This window comes from Alligator sinensis, unplaced genomic scaffold (assembly GCF_000455745.1).
Source record: "Alligator sinensis unplaced genomic scaffold, ASM45574v1 scaffold314_1, whole genome shotgun sequence".
Lineage (NCBI taxonomy): Eukaryota > Metazoa > Chordata > Crocodylia > Alligatoridae > Alligator > Alligator sinensis.
The window spans coordinates 548,414-565,180 of record NW_005842703.1 but is presented as its reverse complement, the minus strand read 5'-3'; the positions used below and the strand labels follow the sequence as shown (position 1 = coordinate 565,180).

The following is a 16,767-nucleotide window of genomic DNA, read 5'->3' as shown; positions in this document are numbered from 1 at the left end:
GGGGCAGGCTGCTGTCATCAGACATGCAGGCACTGGTGAGGCAGCTGAAGGAGGGCATCAGGAGACGGCTCCCTTGCGGTCCAATATGGTCCACACGATGGCAGGCAGGTGCGCCCTGAGGGTAAAGGGGAGCATGTTCACTGACAGCCCCAAAACCCTTGATCACAGGATGCAGGTGCTGGTGAACAAAGTCAGGGAGGCTGAAGTGCAGAAGCGAGGGGATGTAGAAGAGGGGGATCCACTTTCCTGTGCCAGCACTCCTAGCACCAGCACCAGCCAGTCTCCTCCATTCCAGCCACTGCCAATGTGGGCCATGGGCATGGCTTCAATGCTGGGGTCCAAATGCACCAGACCCCAGCCTTGGGCAGGTAGTGTCGAGGCTTCAGTGGCTATTTAGCTTGCTGAGGAGCCACTGGGCTGTGACCCCTTGGCCTCCTGGGCAAACTGCAGCCAGATGTGGCTGGATCTGGCCACAGTTGCCCGGCAACACCTGTCCTGTCCATGGACCAATGTTCTAAGTGAAAGGGTGTTCAGCATTGCTGGGGATGTTGTGACACCCAACCACACCTGCTTGGATCCTACATTGGTGGAGCAGCTGGTGTTCCTAAAGGTGAACCTCCCACTGCTGGGGTTCCCCAAGCTCCACCTGCAGACAGACTGAGTGCCACCCTCCTCATTCCGTCTGCACCAACTTCCTTTTTTGAGATTTTTAAAAACCAGTAATTCCCCACTCTCAGCTGGAGGGGACATTAACTACCTCACCAGCCAGCAGGTGAAGAACATGTCCCTGCTGAGCTCATTCCCCTGGCAGGATGTATTTGGAGGTATGGGATTGGGGCTATGGGGAAGGAGGTGGCCCCAGGTCCTGGGCATGACTAAAACTGCACCCTGCCAGGGTAGGGATGCCTGGTGGGACTGCTGTTGGCGTGGCAGCCCCGTAAATGCTAGGACCAATGATCCCCTGGTGAAAGGCAGGTAGGAGGTGCCATAACCTCCAGCTAATGCACACACACACAAAGTCCTGGCTGGGGAATGCCCAGACCTGTCACGTCTTTGACAGGCCTGATGCTTGCTGGTTGCAGTGTAATTGTGAGGCTCCCAGTGAGCTCAGTTTAGCTGCCCGGGATGCCAGCTGAGTTGAAAACCCCTTTGTCTGGTTGAGGAAGTACCTGCAGTTGGTTTTGGATAGAAGGAGTAATCAAGAAGCAAGCAAGAAAGCCAGTCAGTGAAAATGGAAATGGAGGCATCAGGGGGTGAAGGACAGGCTGGGGTGGGGCGTAGTGGGGGAAGAGGGATGTAGCAATGCAGGTAAAAGTGCAGAGGTGCCTGGGGTGTTAGATGTCCGGCAGGTCGCAGTGTGCCAGAATTCCATTGTGCATATTGAGTTTCTGTACCTATTACATAGGAGGCCGATGAAGTGCAGTTCATAGGCCCAGCTCTGAAAAGTGGTTGGCATTGTAATTTGTTCCCTCTCAGGATCAGGCCTGAGAGACTGGAGACAGTGTTTTTTTTCGTGAGGAATGTGCCCTCACAGGTAGTTGGGTTTTGGTGTTTGATTGATTCTGGCACGCAGTTTGTGGGGGTACTGGAGATAGTTGGCAGGTTTTGTGTTTTGAGCTGTAGGAAGTTGGCTTCAGTTCCAGTGATGAGGTTAGGTGCTTGTTTGAATGTACAAACCACAGGGTCATCTATGTCATGAGTTTTGCCTGTCAGCAGCTTGAGGTGCAGTTCCCCCCAAACCCCTGCTCGTATCTTCTTGAAACTTGGCATGCTTTGTGGCCTGAGCAGGGGCCACCACCCATGCAGTTTTCATCTTGCTGCACCTTAACACACACACGGTCATCTGTGTCACAAGTTTTGCCTGTCAGCAACTTGAGGTGCAGTTTCCCCCAAATCCCTGCACCTATCTTCTGGAAACTTGGCATGCTTTGTGGCCTCACCAGGGGCTACCACCCCTGCAGTTTTCACCCCCCACCCTGTGGTGCAACACATAGACATGTGTCCCAGGGGCGATCAGATGAAAGAGCCCTGAATCACACCCTAGGGGCTCCGAAGGTGGGGGCCATGGATGAGAGAGAAAAAAACACAAGAAAACTAATCTGTAACAGGGCCCGTGGCGCTGCAAGAGCAAAGAGGGGAACCCGCGCAAGTTATAAACCATGCATTTATACAGCTTAGGGCGGCCGGTGATGTCACTGGCAATCACCGGCTGGCAGGAATAAAAGGAATCACCAGTGGAGGCTGGGGCATGCAGGGAGGAGAGTCAGTGGCAGCTCTCTGCTCTGGCAGCAACTGGCATACTTAGGAGAGAGGAGAGCCAGCATAGGCTCTCTGCACCGATGATGGTTGGTGTGCCCTGGAGGAAAGAGAGCTGGTGTAAGCTTTCTGCACCAGCAATGCCTGGTGTGCCCGGGAGAAAGGAGAGCCAGCAGAGGGTCTCTGCACTGGCAGAGGCTGGAGTCTGCAGCGAGAAGTAGAGCCCAGAAGAGGGGCAGTGACAGACGTGGTAGCAGCTCGCAGCACAGGCAGCGGCAGACCAGAGCCTGAAGGACCACGAGGCACTGGAAGCAGAACGCCAAAGACAACATAGAGGGAGAGCAGTTTCTCAAGCCACATTCAGCAGCATGAGGGAAGCAAGGGGCCAGGAAGAGGAGACTTAACCATCCCAGGCCAGATGACGGGTCATCACCCTGAGTGTTCCCAGGTACCAGGTACGGAAGACTGACTGGCGGGGATGGGAATGAAGAAATACCAGGGAGGTGATGAGGAGGCACCACCATGTCCTAACTGTAGGGCCATGGAGGGAACCAAGCAGACCCTCCCCAACTCATAATTTTGTTTCGTTCTCTTTTTCCCCCCCCCACTTTTGGAGGGGTTGTGGTGGCGGGACAAATAACGCAAGTGAACTAAGTACCCTAGTGGGGAAAAGGTCTCGGTTAAGGGGAATAGAGTGCAGCATAGAGGTGCCGGCAGGGCGACTTCCTTCCATTACTTTTTTTTCTGTTGGCTTCTTCCAGCTTGAGGTAGCTCTGGGCAGGAAGAGGTCCAGCTTAGGCTAGCTAGTAGGTCAGTTGGACTGCTGTAGGAGAAAAATGCTCGGGACACAAGATCCAAGAGAGTGCTGGGGTCAAGGGCACAGCTGCGTTGGAGGAACAGCCGACTCAAGATCTAGGAACCCACCGAAGGTTGGCGTGAGGCTGGGGTGTAGGGGAGGTGGAGCCTATGGACAGCCATCTAGCTGACTACCTACCACTGAGGAACCCCTGGCGGTTTACCCCTCCACTGAAATTACATCCAAAGTCATGGCAGGAAACCACCTAGGTCACAGGTATCTACCTCAGGGTCTACAAGAAATACTGGTACGCCTGTTACTGACTGCCCGCACCAAGGCAGCACGTGAACAGCTGTTCGAGGTTAGGTGGGCACAGAATGACAGGAGTTTTGCTTTCAAGAATTTGGAGTGCAGTTCCCCCTAAACCCCTGAACCTAACTTCTTGAAACTTGGCAGGCTTCATGCTCGCAGCAGAGGCTACCACCCCTACAAGTTTCACTCATATTGGAGATAAAACAACAAAGTTATAGATATTTCATTGATCCCCCATTATAACCTATGGCCAGTTCTCTAAGGTGGCTCTGAAGCTTTGGAGCTGCTTCAGCCAGATCAAAGAGGCTCCAGATCAGATTGCTGACATCTGAAGCAGCCGGATCCGAAGCCGGACTGAATACCTGCCTACTCGCACAGGCCTACCAATTAGCTTTGCTGAGCCCTGGGCTGTGTAGACATATACTCAAATATAAATGTGTGTAGTATAAGATTTGGGGCCAATTCATAAATTGAGATGTTTTAATGCATTTCTTAGGTGAGAAAAAGAAGAGTTATAGCAGGGGCAGGCAATGATTTCAGCTGGAGGGCTGCTTACTGAGTTTTGGCAAGGTGTCAAGGGCCACACTGGTAGCCCCACCCCTTCACAGGTGCCCTGTCCCTGGTCACCATCTTTGACCAGATGTCCCACCCCCTAACCCCTAACTTTTACCACCAGAAGTCCCTCCCCTTGCCCCCAGAAATACTCCTTTCAGCAAGGGGTTTTACCATCTCAAAACCAGAAAAATACCAAATTATATTCTAAAAATTAAATCTCTACAACATTCATTAATTTGATTTCAAAAAATATTTTTGTCCTGAATTACATGCATTTGTGTAGTGTACATAAAGGTGATTGCACAACAGCTTAAAATGAAGTCTTACTCTTGTATATTTGGGGGGGGGGCATGGAGATAGGTTTGTGGTGAGGCTGTTAGGTGTGGGAATGTGGGGTGAGGGAGCATGTGGATATGTGGGGTGTGGGTGGGTATGGGGCTTGTGGAGGATGTGTGTTGGGGTAGGGTGGCTGGGGTATGAGAGGGGGGTGTGGGTGCATGTGTCTTGTGGAGTGTGCATGTGGGACTTGCCCTATGAACACACACACTTTCCTTCTCTCCCTTCCTCATTTGTATGCATTCACATATTGCATCCATATATATGAATGTATAAAAGTATATATATATACGAATGTACATATACATACATATATAGTGTGTGTATATGTATATAATACACATATGAGCGCAAACACAGTCTCACACACACACACACACACACAGTCTCTCTCTCTCTCTCTCACACACACACACACATACACACACACACACACATGCACACAGCCTCTCCCTCCCTCATTGCTCTCTGTCTCTCTCTCTCCCCATCCCTCATTGCATGGACACACCCCCACCCACCCACCATCCTGCTCCTGGCCCCAGAGCACTGGTATGGGCCCCATACTCCTGCAGTCTGGAGATGCAGACACATGGTGCTGGAGCAGCAGGTAGAGACTTCTGGTTGCAGGATGTGGGGGGGAGGGGGTTGTGACTGGGGGGGTGGGCAGGGCCAGGCTGGCTTTGTTGCTGACTTCTGCCAGCTCCCTCTGGGTCCTACTGCCCCTGTCTCCTGTCATCTTTGACAGGCAACCAGGATCACATAATGATATATTTTCTAAAATTTTTAGGGGCCCCACGGGCCAGACAGAATGGCCTGGTGGACCGGATGCAGCCCGCAGGCTGTATTTTGCCCACCCCTGGCTTAGAGGATGCTCTGGGTACTTAATGATTAATAGGCAAATCTCACAGATTTCACTAAATTAATCACTGAAAAAGAGCTGAAGTATCTGGTTCACTGTTTATAAAACAGTTTATGATCATTGGATGAGAAACACTGCAGAACTGCAAAAAAAATAATAAGACATTACATAGCATATTAATATATTCCATAAAAGTAATCAACGAAAGGGAGCAGTTCCCTAAATGGTTGGTGTATTTGGAATTTACTATGACCTTACCAAAATGTATGATGTTTCCCAGACAGTTTAATAAAGAGACAGAGACAGCAACAGATGCTAAAGAAACAGAGACTCTTAATTCTACTAATTTGTCCATGGAAATTGAAGGGAAAACAATCAATTGATCATATTCTGGAAAATGTTGACCAACATTATTACCAATATGCACAAGAACAGCCTTTTATATAGCTGCAAATCTATTCAGCTGTGTCAAATTTAGCTGTGTATTCTTCAGTGGGCTGAATAGGAAGCACCCTGACAAATATTATTACCTCATACACAAAGGGCTCAATCATGCACCCATTGAAATCAACGGCAGAGCTCCCATTGATATCAGTGGTGCAGGATCAGGTCTTCTCAAATATTGGGTGGAAATTCAATTAATCAGATATGTCTTTATCAAATTAATTGACCAGACTTGACCTTCAGCCATCAGCTTCTAGTTGAGTACATGAGAGCTTATTTTGAAGATGGGATCTCTTTTTGCATAAATTTAAGTTTCAATTTGCACACTAGGTAAAAGAGACAATCAACATGGAAAGAATAACATGATGTATTCATCAGAAAGGATTGCCAGCTGGTTAGACCAGTGTGACTTCTCTGCTGTGCCTATGCCCAAAGCCAGGCCCACAGGGACCAATTAAAGTAGAAGGGCTTAGGGTGACACTAAGACTCCCGTCTCAAGACACTTCATCAAAAATAACCATAGACAGGGCCATGGCTGGAAAGGTTGTCAGCATAAAGAGCTTTCTTTTTGAGGCAAACATGTACTTTGACTTATCACAGGGAAAATTTCATATAATATGCATTAATTTGCCTGGAAGCCCTTGGCTTTGGTTATTTTGCCTCTGACAGAGTCCAAAATTAATATTTACCCTGAACATTGTAGCTTGAAACCTCAGGGAGATGAGGACCCAGATTTGTTTTGGATATAAAAGACACAACTCCACTGATGTCACTTCCACTTATATCAGCAGTAAACATATCCTAGCTTCAAAAATGTATATTTTACAACAGAAGGGCCCTTTAAACCAATCCCTTTTAAAGTAACATAGATACTAAAAGAATGTTTGTTTCCAATATGACAAACATAAAATGCAGAAATGGAACTTTAACAGGATTAAAAGATGGAGAAATCAAACGATTACAATGATAAGCATTAGTGTGTTTCATCTAGAAACCTGGATTCGTTGGTCACTAATTAGAGGATGAATGTCTGTCTTTTCCTTCCCTCCACCCAGCAAAGAAATCCCTAGTGCAGTTTGATTTTGAAATTCTCTTTTATAATACCTTAGTATCAGAAATCCACTGCTCTGTGCACATCTTCATCTGAGTAACTTCTCCCTTTTCCAATATTTTTGTCTTAGTGCCCATCACGTCCTGAAGCAGAAAAGGTAAATGGTAACACTGACCAAAAGAATTCCCTCCCCCAGTATTACTCTTCATTATCAGTAACAAAGGCTCAAAGTGCATAAGAAGAATTCTGCACAAAGACTCAGCAGGTGACAGTGCTCATCTGGTACCCCAAGTACCATTGTTTTACATCTTAGTTTGTTGAAGTGGTCTGCATGTAAGCACAAAAACCACATAAGAGCCACCTTTATGACACAGCAGAAGAAGAAGGGACTTCTTGGCTGTGACTATTCCAGCAACAGCAAACCTCTTTCTATAAACTGAATGTAGAGACATGAAGAAGGCACATATGCCCAAAAACTTGTCTAACATCTCTCTCAACTACATAGGCAGGTCAGTAAACAATATTACCAAAACAACCTGGCATCTTGCATATTTCTGAGACTTTTACAGCTACAACCCCACTCCAAATCTGGAATTAAAATTTACTCTGTGACTTGAATCTTACTCTCTGATGCTTATTCCATCTTGGAGGGCTAATTACATTACATTTTTAAAACGTTTTGAGTCAATAAAAACCATGAACCATGCCAAAACCCCATATGATCTGAAATCTTTGTAAATAAACCTACTTCCTCAAAGGGGTTTGCTTCTTTCCCTTGCTTTCTTTTGTTTCCAGTGTTCCTCCCTCCCCATACCATATTATCATTTTTCATTTAGGCTTTAAGTGCCTTAAGCTAAGTTCCCTTTCCCCCAGCCTGGAAAGAGCCATGAGTAGCAATTAATATAATAAAAATTAATCCTAAAGCAGGACTATTAGTACCTCCTTGGCACTATACATACTTTGAATAAGCTGGCAACTCCAAGAACCTTAAGTTGTCTTAGGGCTTTCTTACCTGAGGTGAACTGGCACATGACTCCATTATGGCTTCTGTTAAATGTAAATAAAACACTGCCAGTGGAATTTGAATGCTACATCTCAGAGCTCACAGTGACTCCCAAAATATATTTATAGTGTTTAAACCAGCAGAAGTGGATGAACAGCTGTTTTATAAACTGACTCAGAGCCCCACCTCTCTCTGGTTTCTTAAACAAAAAATCTCCTCCCAGTTTCTCACACTGGGGAAATGAATTTTGTGGGTGACTAAATTGGGAGACAGTTCATTGCAGATGCAGTGACGAGGACAGGAGATGCTGAAATACATCCTTCGCAGCAATGGGCTTATGACAAATAATAATAAATTGTAACAATGTGTAGTCTGCTACATCATTGATAATGTGGAGACAGCATGATAGTTAGCATGGGTCAAAAGACCTGGTGAAGGGTAGTCTTTGGCTCGACTCTCAATCTGATTACACTGGTTAAGAACAGAAAGCTACTAGTCTACCAAGGATTGCTAAATTTAATTGTTTAATATCAGCACCAGGCTCCTTATAGTATCACCTCTCCCTATGCCAAAGAACTTTGGCAATCAGCATGGTCAAAACAAAACTATACAGACAAAACATAGTCAGGCAATATCATCTCACAACACCCAGGGCAATGCGCCTACATGAAAGGTATGCTCCTATTATATGCATGGCATGGTAACATGGCTTTGTGAAAAGCAAGACATTTTTTCATAGATTCATAGATTGTAGAGTCACAAGGGACCACAATGGATCATCGTGTCTGACCCCCCTGCCCCTGGCAGGAAAGAGGACCGAGGTCAGATGACCCCAGCCAGGTGACTATCTAGCCTCCTCTTGAAGTCCTCCAATAGCACCACCTCTCTTGGAAGCCCATTCCAGCTCCTGGCCACCCTTACTGTGAAAAATTTCTTCCTAATATCTAACCTAAATCCACTCTCAACTAGTTTACACCCGTTATTCCTAGTCACTCCCTGGGGTGCCCTAGTAAACAGCACGTCACCTATTCCCCATTGACCTCCCCTAATAAATCTATAGGCGGCCACAAGATCTCCCCTCAGCCGTCTCTTGTGAAGGCTGAAGAGATTCAGCTCTCTCAACCTACCCCCGTAGGGTCTTTCCCGAAGGCCACTAATCATGCGAGTGGCCCTCCTCTGGACCCTCTCCAGATTCTCCGCATCCCTCTTGAAGTGTGGCGCCAAGAACTGGACACAGTACTCCAACTGCGGCCTGACCAGTACCGCATAGAGGGGGAGCATCACCTCCTTTGATCTATTAGTCATGCACCTGCTAATGCACGACAAGATGCGATTGGCCTTGTTGATGGCCTCGTTACACTGCCAGTTCATGTTCATCTTGGAGTCAATTATGACTCCAAGATCCCTCTCTGCCTCTGAGCTGCTGAGAAGGACACTCCCCAACCTATAGGTGTGCTGGGGGTTCCCCCTTCCCAGGTGGAGTACCTTACATTTATCTTTATTAATATTAAATTGCATCCTAGTTCTCTCTGCCCATTAACCTGTCCAGGTCGGCCTGAATCTGCTCCCTGCCCTCCGGTGTACTAACTTTGCCCCATAACTTGGTATCATCAGCGAACTTGGAGAGGATGCTCTCCACATCCTTGTCCAAATCGCTGATGAAGATATTAAATAATACCAGTCCAAGGACCGAACCCTGCGGGACCCCACTGCCCACCACCCTCCAGGCTGAGAAGGAACCATCCACCACCACTCTCTGGGTGCGGTCCCTAAGCCAGCTGGCCACCCACCAGACCATGTAGGCGTCCACTCCACAGTCTGCTAGCTTCCCAATGAGGATAGGGTGTGAGACTGTGTCGAAGGCCTTCCTAAAGTCCAGGAAGATGACATCAGCCTCGGCTCCTGCATCCAGGCAGTGTGTGACTTGGTCATAGAAGGCTACAAGGTTTGTCAGGCAGGATCTACCCGTGACAAACACGTGCTGGTTTCCCCTCAGCATCGTTTCCCCTGCTGGGCCTTCACAAGGGCACCAGTAGTGTAACTTGGTTGAAGTGAGTGGGATGCTGACCTTTTTTATTAGGTTGCAGTGATTCTTTTATGAATATCTCTGCAATATCAGTCTTTGATTTCTTTTACTAGCCTGTGTCCTAAGGGAGTAAACTATAAACCAAGAGCACTCACAAAATAAGAGCTCTGAGAATGACTTGCTTACAATACAGGAAGACTTGGGGTATCAGCACTTTTCCTGCTGCTGAAGGTAGCTAGGCTATAAGGTCTCACTGCTAAAAAAGGGATGCTAGATATAACATCTCTTTCCAGAAAATGTGCCAGACGCAATGATTGGAACCTACCTTGATCAAAGGGAGACCATGAGTGTATTGGGCCAGTGTGTGGATCCAAGTGCAATAGCCAAATGTGTGTGTCAGTGGGAACTTCAGTGGACCTGGGACACTAAATCCTCAACACAATACTGAAGAAAATCATACTTGAGATTTGGCTTGCTAAGGAGACCATTTTAAACTTTGCCAAATTGAGTAATTAAGGATTAAATGCCCTGGACTAATTTGCCTAGCAGGCACTTCACAAAAAATAGGTATGTGGAGATAACTGCGCAGAGATCGTAAATGTGATTTGACTGTAAACCTATTCACTAGCTTTGGAGTGGGGGTTGCCTTTTTGAAAAAAACCAAGATACATTTTGAAACAAAATACTCGACTTTGCTCAGCTTTCATTAGGACACAAAGTTTATCAGTAAAATGGAGATTTATTATCAGCATATCTTGTTTGTGGAATGCAATGACCACTATACTATATTTGCTGTTTTACAGTGAATACTGGCATTCTATTATAGTGGATGGACATCACTCCTGGTAAAAAAAAAAAAAGTCTTAAAATGTTTCAAAAAGCAATCGTATGCCAAGTCACTTCAATCTTTATAGGATACAGATCTCACATATACACAAGCTTGTGGCTCTTTTTGGTTGTACTACATAGAGGTGTAATTAGCAGGGTTTGCATCCTGGGTGCCAGAAGGGAGAGAGCCTTACCTTTCCAGGGACTCAATGAAGTCCTCTGCTGATGCAGCTATGGCTTGGTTTACCTGTCCTGGTTATTGCTGCTGTTGCTAGTGTGCAGACCCTGCAGGAATGGGGGCACCTTTCAGCATCCCCACTAGGCCAATGCCTAAGGCCAGCATCCCACTCACTTCAACCAAGTTACACTACTGGTAGTACATGCTGCAGGCTACCAGCCACCTGCTTGAATGCAGTGTGTAACTCTAGTACAAAGCTCTAGAAGCAATGAATGTTTTTGGTTGTCTGAATGTTCCTTTTTTTTAAAGTCTGCTTGACATCCAGCAACACATTTTGCGCAAATTAAAATGAAACATCTCATTTTGAGTTTGAGATGGGCTTTCCTCTCTTTATAAACACATTTTAAAAGATAATTTGAAAAAAAAAAGTCATTCAAATTGAAAAAACAAAATGTTCCAGTCCAAATATGTAAAAAGGAAATGTTTGGGCTTTCAGATTCTTCCTCCACCTCACTTGCACAAACACACAACAAAAACAATGCAGCAAAATTAATATACAATTTGGGCATTAATATGAATATTTCATCCAAAAGATTTCTCCTTACTCTTATATGTCCAATTCAAGTCAAGAAGCCATTTATTGTTCTTTTATTCCTGATGGTTGATTGAATGGGATATTTATCCTAATTGTGTTTCCAACCACTTTGATACAGCCCTTCAAGATTTGAGAGCAGTTTCAACTTCTCATGGGTATGCTCTCTGTCTTGCTTCTATGCCTGAGTACAGGACTCCTAATTAAACACTTTCTTGTGTCCTTTTTTAATTTTTGGTGCCTCCCATTTGAGGACAAGGCTGGTAGGAAAGAAGGGATAGCTTTATGCGCCCTTTCCACATCCGTTCCCACAGACAGGAGGAAGCACTGCTGCAGTTGATTCTTCTCTCTGTCCTGAAGATTGTGCCAACAGACAGATCAGCAGGACCAGGCCAACTTCAGGAGTCACAAGAAGGAAGAGGAAGTCACTAGGGAGAACAGCAGCAGTGGAAGAAAATTTTGAAGGAAGAAAAAGCACCTTGCTGGATTTGGGTGTACACTGTACTAAGATCAGTGGTGTAACTAGGGGCAAATGCCATGGGAATTGATTTGGGGGGGGAGGGGGGAAGACATAGAGTGGAGGACAAAAAAAGTAGTTGCTGCTGGCAGCTGCGCATTAATATTCACAAACTAGAAGTAGCTGCTTCTGCTTTGTCCTAAGCATCCAGCCCTGTCTTCACATTGTTGACTTGGGGAAATAAAGTTGGAGGAGCAAAAACACCTCACTTCTTCCCAATCCTTTCCATTCTTCCTACTAGGCACATCTACATGAGACACTTTACTGCTTAGTAGGCTAATATGCTGCACAGTAAAGCATCACCGTCTACACATGTGCAGCAATTAAAGTGCAGTAGACTAATTTACTACACTGCTGGATAGTCCTGTGAGATACAAGTGGTATCCAGCAGTGCAGTAAATTACTGCACTTAAATACATGTGTAGATGGTGATGTGAGAATGAGGTTACTCCAGCTCAAATTGAGTCGGAGTATATTCAGTTGCATTAAATTTTGCATGTAGACACGCCCAATGATGAAGAACCATGTTGTATTATGGTATTTATACCTTCTTAAAGATTTAAAACAATTAATAGAATTTATAAATTATACTTTATTGGATTAAAATGACTTACAATTTAATTTCAACAGTATTCTACAAGGTTTCTGCAATTAATTTGATTAGGAAACAAAGTATAAGGTCTTCATAGATAGTAAACTTTGATTACATAGGTCAGCCATTTTATGGGGATAAAAGAAAATCCACTCAGGCACCCAAGTTAAGTTTCTTCTGTGGCAAAATGTTAAGTTAAGTTTCTTCTGATGGCTAATCATCAGAAAGCCGTGGTCCATCTATGAGCTACAAAAATCTCATCCCAGAAGATACAGGCTTTTGAAATGGCAATTATTTCCAACATTGCCTTTTCCTTTGTACTACAGTATGTAAGGCCTGGATAATCAGGTGTGCATTATTCAGCACATTGTATTCACTAAGATTCAGCAGCCGACGGTAATTCTCCTCAGTGTATTTAACTGCATACATAGAATAGGGTGAAAACAGACTGGTGAGGTCAACCTTGCCCTCCTCCATCTCTGAGCAGCAGCGCTTCACACCTAGGAGAAAAAACAATTAAAGAAGGCACTGCATTGATCCCTCCAGTGAGAGAGAATATTAATCTAATTGTTCTGGGAAAATTTTAACAAATGTTTCTGATGTACTCCAGTAATTTGATCTGTAGATCATGATTTCCTAGTCAGGTGACTATTAGGTGGCTGATATGATGTAGATTGAGGAAGAGACCTGTCAGTTTCATAATTTCCTGCAGCCTAGTAACAGCAGCCTCAGACAAGACTGAGCCATAATTTCAGGTGCCCAATTCTGATGCAATTTAAGTGATTTTGTAACATGTGACTGCCCTCTCAAAGCAGAAAATTGCCTAGGGCCAGGTAAGGATCTGGTTGGGCTCCAGGGAAGTTCATGTAGTACTTTAAAGGCAGGTTTAAGATCTTTTTGCACTGCTGAAGCAGCACAATTCAGTGGCATAATTATGGTAGGGCCAAAAAAAAAAAAAAAAAAAAAAAAAAAAAAAAAGACTGCTGCCCATAGTGACAACTGGAAAGTCACCACTGCCCCTGTGCCCTGGGTTCCCAGACACAGGGTTGCCACAAGCAGGAAAGGGGCAATGCCTCCCTAGCAACATGTGGAGAAGAACAGGTGTTTGAGGATCTGGGAGATGGAAATTAAAAAAAAAAAAAGAAGAGAGACAGCTCCAGAACACACCACAATGTGCAAGGCAATGTCAAAGCCAATGAAAAGATGAGCACCATCAGAAGGGTAAATAGCAAGACAGCCACTGTAGATATTTATACTAAAAACAAAGCTGTCTTCTTGCCCTTCTGAAAGCCCAAATACATGATTAAATGCCCAGATGAAACACACAACAGAAATATTTGAGAGCACCACATGGGTCAGCAAGTGTGGGTTACCACTTGCAATGCGGCTGGTACCAAGGGCCCCATTCTCCGGTGGCAGCGAGCAGAGTAGCAACTAGGTGGAGTGGCGGAGGTGATCAGCACACCATTAGTAAAACACTGACTGAATGAAATGTCTGAGGAATTAGTGCACCTCTAGTTAAACACAGACCAAATCAGACCTTCTCCAGGCCAGAACTGGCCTGGAGCCATAGGTTGCTAACCCCCACATGAGAAGATATTTATCAAATGAGCTGAATGCTGTGCTGTTTTTCATAACTTACCAGGTGCTTTGTAATGTTGGAAGGTGTCATTCACTAGTGGAAAAAATAGCACAATAGGACATCCAGGGGTATCTAAATCTTGAAACACGTAGCACTCCTTCAGATTTTTCTTATCCTCTTCACTCAGGCAAACATTGGGGAATGGGATTTTCTGATTCATATAGTACTTACAGGCCTTCTCTAGAGGCTAGATAGGGCAAAGCAGCAAACAGTGTTAGAAACCAAATAGCTTAAGTTTTGAATTTCCTGAAGCTCATCAACTAATATTACATCACAGCGTAATACTTGTATGACCATCCTGACATATGCCAGAGACTGCGTACATTTTGAGATCTATAAATTATAAAGAATAATATGTACAATACATTTGGGGTTTGGTCCCACCCAAAGTATTTGACACAAAATAACCACGTGGTTACAGAGAGGGTGTGTCCGCACGTGCATTTACACCAGCTTAAATTTACTGTGCAGTAAAAGTTACTGTGCAGTAAGTGGGAATAGGCCAGCATCTACATGTGCAGGCATTAAAGTACATTAACACCGTGTGTGGACTGATTTAGGAATAAAGTTAGTCCCAAGTCAGTCCACATACACAGTGTTACTGCACAGTAAGGCATCTACATGTGCGTCACTGTGCAGTAATTAATCGGGTGTAAATTTGATACCTGCATGGTGCAGGTATCAATTTTACACTCAAGTCGGCATTAGTCACCATATTTACTGTGCAGCATAGGCATGCATGTGGGACGCATGCCATGCTGTACAGTAATTTTGGTTACTGTGCAGTAAATGCACACATGTAGACATGCCCAGACAAACAGAGGAACATTTATAAACCACAAACGTTTAAAGCTAGATAAGACTCTGTAATATTATTTGTGACAAGAACAATATTTTCTCTACTCAGGTTGTAGAAGGGATCCTGCAAAGCATTCTTAGTTACAGGGGGGAGCTGCACTTCTGTCTACACTCTTAGTGTAATATGAGTTCAGTAACGTAGATCAGAGATAATCCTGCTCTGGAATGGCATAACTTTAAATAATCTACGAGTGCTTAAAACCTGTTTCAGATGTTAATGTGCAGACAATCCAGGGGTTAAGAGCTTCAGGAGCTGCCCAAAATGATTGTGTAACAAGGCCCTTTATGTAACTTTCCTATACAGGGTCTTGAAATCTACTACAATATTAGTCACTTTATGCTAATTGAAGATGAAGACATTTCAGTGGGAACCACAAAAGATCCCTTTTACACCCCAAGTTGAGAAAAGATGGATCTTGATTATATTTACATTGATAATATTTATAATAAATTTATTATTTTTCAATAAATTTATAAATCAGCAAGAGACAGCCTAAAAATCACAGGAAGAAACTGAAAGTAGATTCATTGCTGCATTGAAAGACCTACTCCTAGCAGCACACCTCTCTGTATCCCCTGCCACAAATAGTATTACAGAGCCTTATCTCCCTTCTACAGTTTCTAAAGCCCAGAGATCAGTGATGGCCAGATGAAAACAAGATGTATTAATTAAATGCAATGCATGTATCAATGCTTCTCAAACAAGGATTCATGCCATTCAAATCAGTAGCCAAATTTTCTCTCCTAGAATGATTTTCTTCTTGCATTTGGAAATGGAAAAGCAATAATTCCAAGTAATTTAATTAAAGTTAAAATAATTAAAATATCATAAGTAATATTTCAAAGGGCTACATGCTAGATGTTTACAAACAAAACAAGAAATGGGGGAAAAAGCCCAAATAGTCTGATTCTCCTCACCAAAACGTGAGACCCTGTAGTGTAACTTAAATATATGATGATATCCACATTCCTCTCTGGTCTTAGAAGCGGTGAACTACTGTTATTGATGAAAAATCCAGCATCTATCAGGCCCAGGTGATTTTCTTGTTCAAAGAGCTGATTGGGAGATGAGTCTAACACAGTATCTAAAAGGCAAATAGTTCTCATCAGAAAGGGAAAATGTAAAAGCAAAACTACTAGAGAAACAACCCTGTTCTTTCACTAGCACCCTAACCCTTTCCTCCCATCTGCAGGGCAGGAGCCAGTACAGCAAAGCATATTAATACATAAGCAGATTTAAACACAAGTGCCATGCTTCACTGGGGCCTCAGTCTCTTCCTTTTCTACAGCTGCCAAGCATCCCTTCCCCTCCATGTTCAGTGGCACTTCCACTAAACATTCCTGCCCCACAGCTACTGCTGCTGCTGTCTCCAATTGCCTTGGAAGCCATTCTTGAGCTGCTCCAGCTGGGCTCAGCCCAGGGATAGGAGCAGTCCGTGAGTTTCTCCTTCCTGCTTAGCCCCTGAGTCACAGGTGACTGGTGCCAGCTTAGTCGGAGGGGGGGGTGGGGGGGGGGGGGGGGGCCCCCCCCCCCAGCCGATCGCACTGGCCAGGAAGCAGCTGCAGTGCTCCCACTCCCTGGCCAGTGCTCACAGGGGGGCCACCGGTGCTCCCGCCTGCCTTCCCTGCCCATCGCCTAAGCAGGGAGTACAGCATGTCATGGGGTGCACCAGCTCTCTCATGGGATGCACGTGCACCCTCTAGGTGTTGCCACTGCGCCAGGTGTTCTTTGCCATTCTGGGAGTAGGCTCTGGGAGGGAAAATCCACCTGCCAACTCTGCATCTCTGGCTGAGCCCAGCTCTCTGCAGCAGGGCAGGATAAGCTCCTCTGCCTCCAGGTCAGCCAGAGAATGTGAGCATAGTGGCACTAGCAGGTGGGAGAAGGGGAATGGGAGGGGAAGGGAAGGGACATGCTAATGAGC

At 45.0% G+C, this 16,767-nt stretch overlaps 2 protein-coding genes across 2 annotated transcripts in view; both read right to left on the bottom strand.

Moving 5' to 3' along the window:
* LOC102386211 (cytosolic phospholipase A2 epsilon-like) overlaps window positions 1-7,648 on the bottom strand; it is a 36,886-nt gene extending 29,238 nt beyond the window's left edge. Inside the window, exons 1-2 of the mRNA XM_014524901.2 lie at window positions 7,622-7,648; window positions 6,663-6,752 (exon numbers count right to left, since the gene is read on the bottom strand). Coding sequence (XP_014380387.2) covers window positions 6,663-6,752; window positions 7,622-7,648 — 117 coding nt within the window. The remainder of the gene's footprint in view (window positions 1-6,662; window positions 6,753-7,621) is intronic.
* Window positions 7,649-12,345: 4,697 nt separating this feature from the next.
* The window catches only part of LOC102385959 (cytosolic phospholipase A2 epsilon-like), a 58,055-nt gene continuing 53,633 nt past the window's right edge, over window positions 12,346-16,767 (bottom strand). Inside the window, exons 20-22 of the mRNA XM_006034082.3 lie at window positions 15,764-15,930; window positions 13,988-14,174; window positions 12,346-12,845 (exon numbers count right to left, since the gene is read on the bottom strand). Of these exons, the coding sequence (XP_006034144.1) occupies window positions 12,637-12,845; window positions 13,988-14,174; window positions 15,764-15,930 (563 nt within the window). The 3' untranslated portion in view covers window positions 12,346-12,636. The remainder of the gene's footprint in view (window positions 12,846-13,987; window positions 14,175-15,763; window positions 15,931-16,767) is intronic.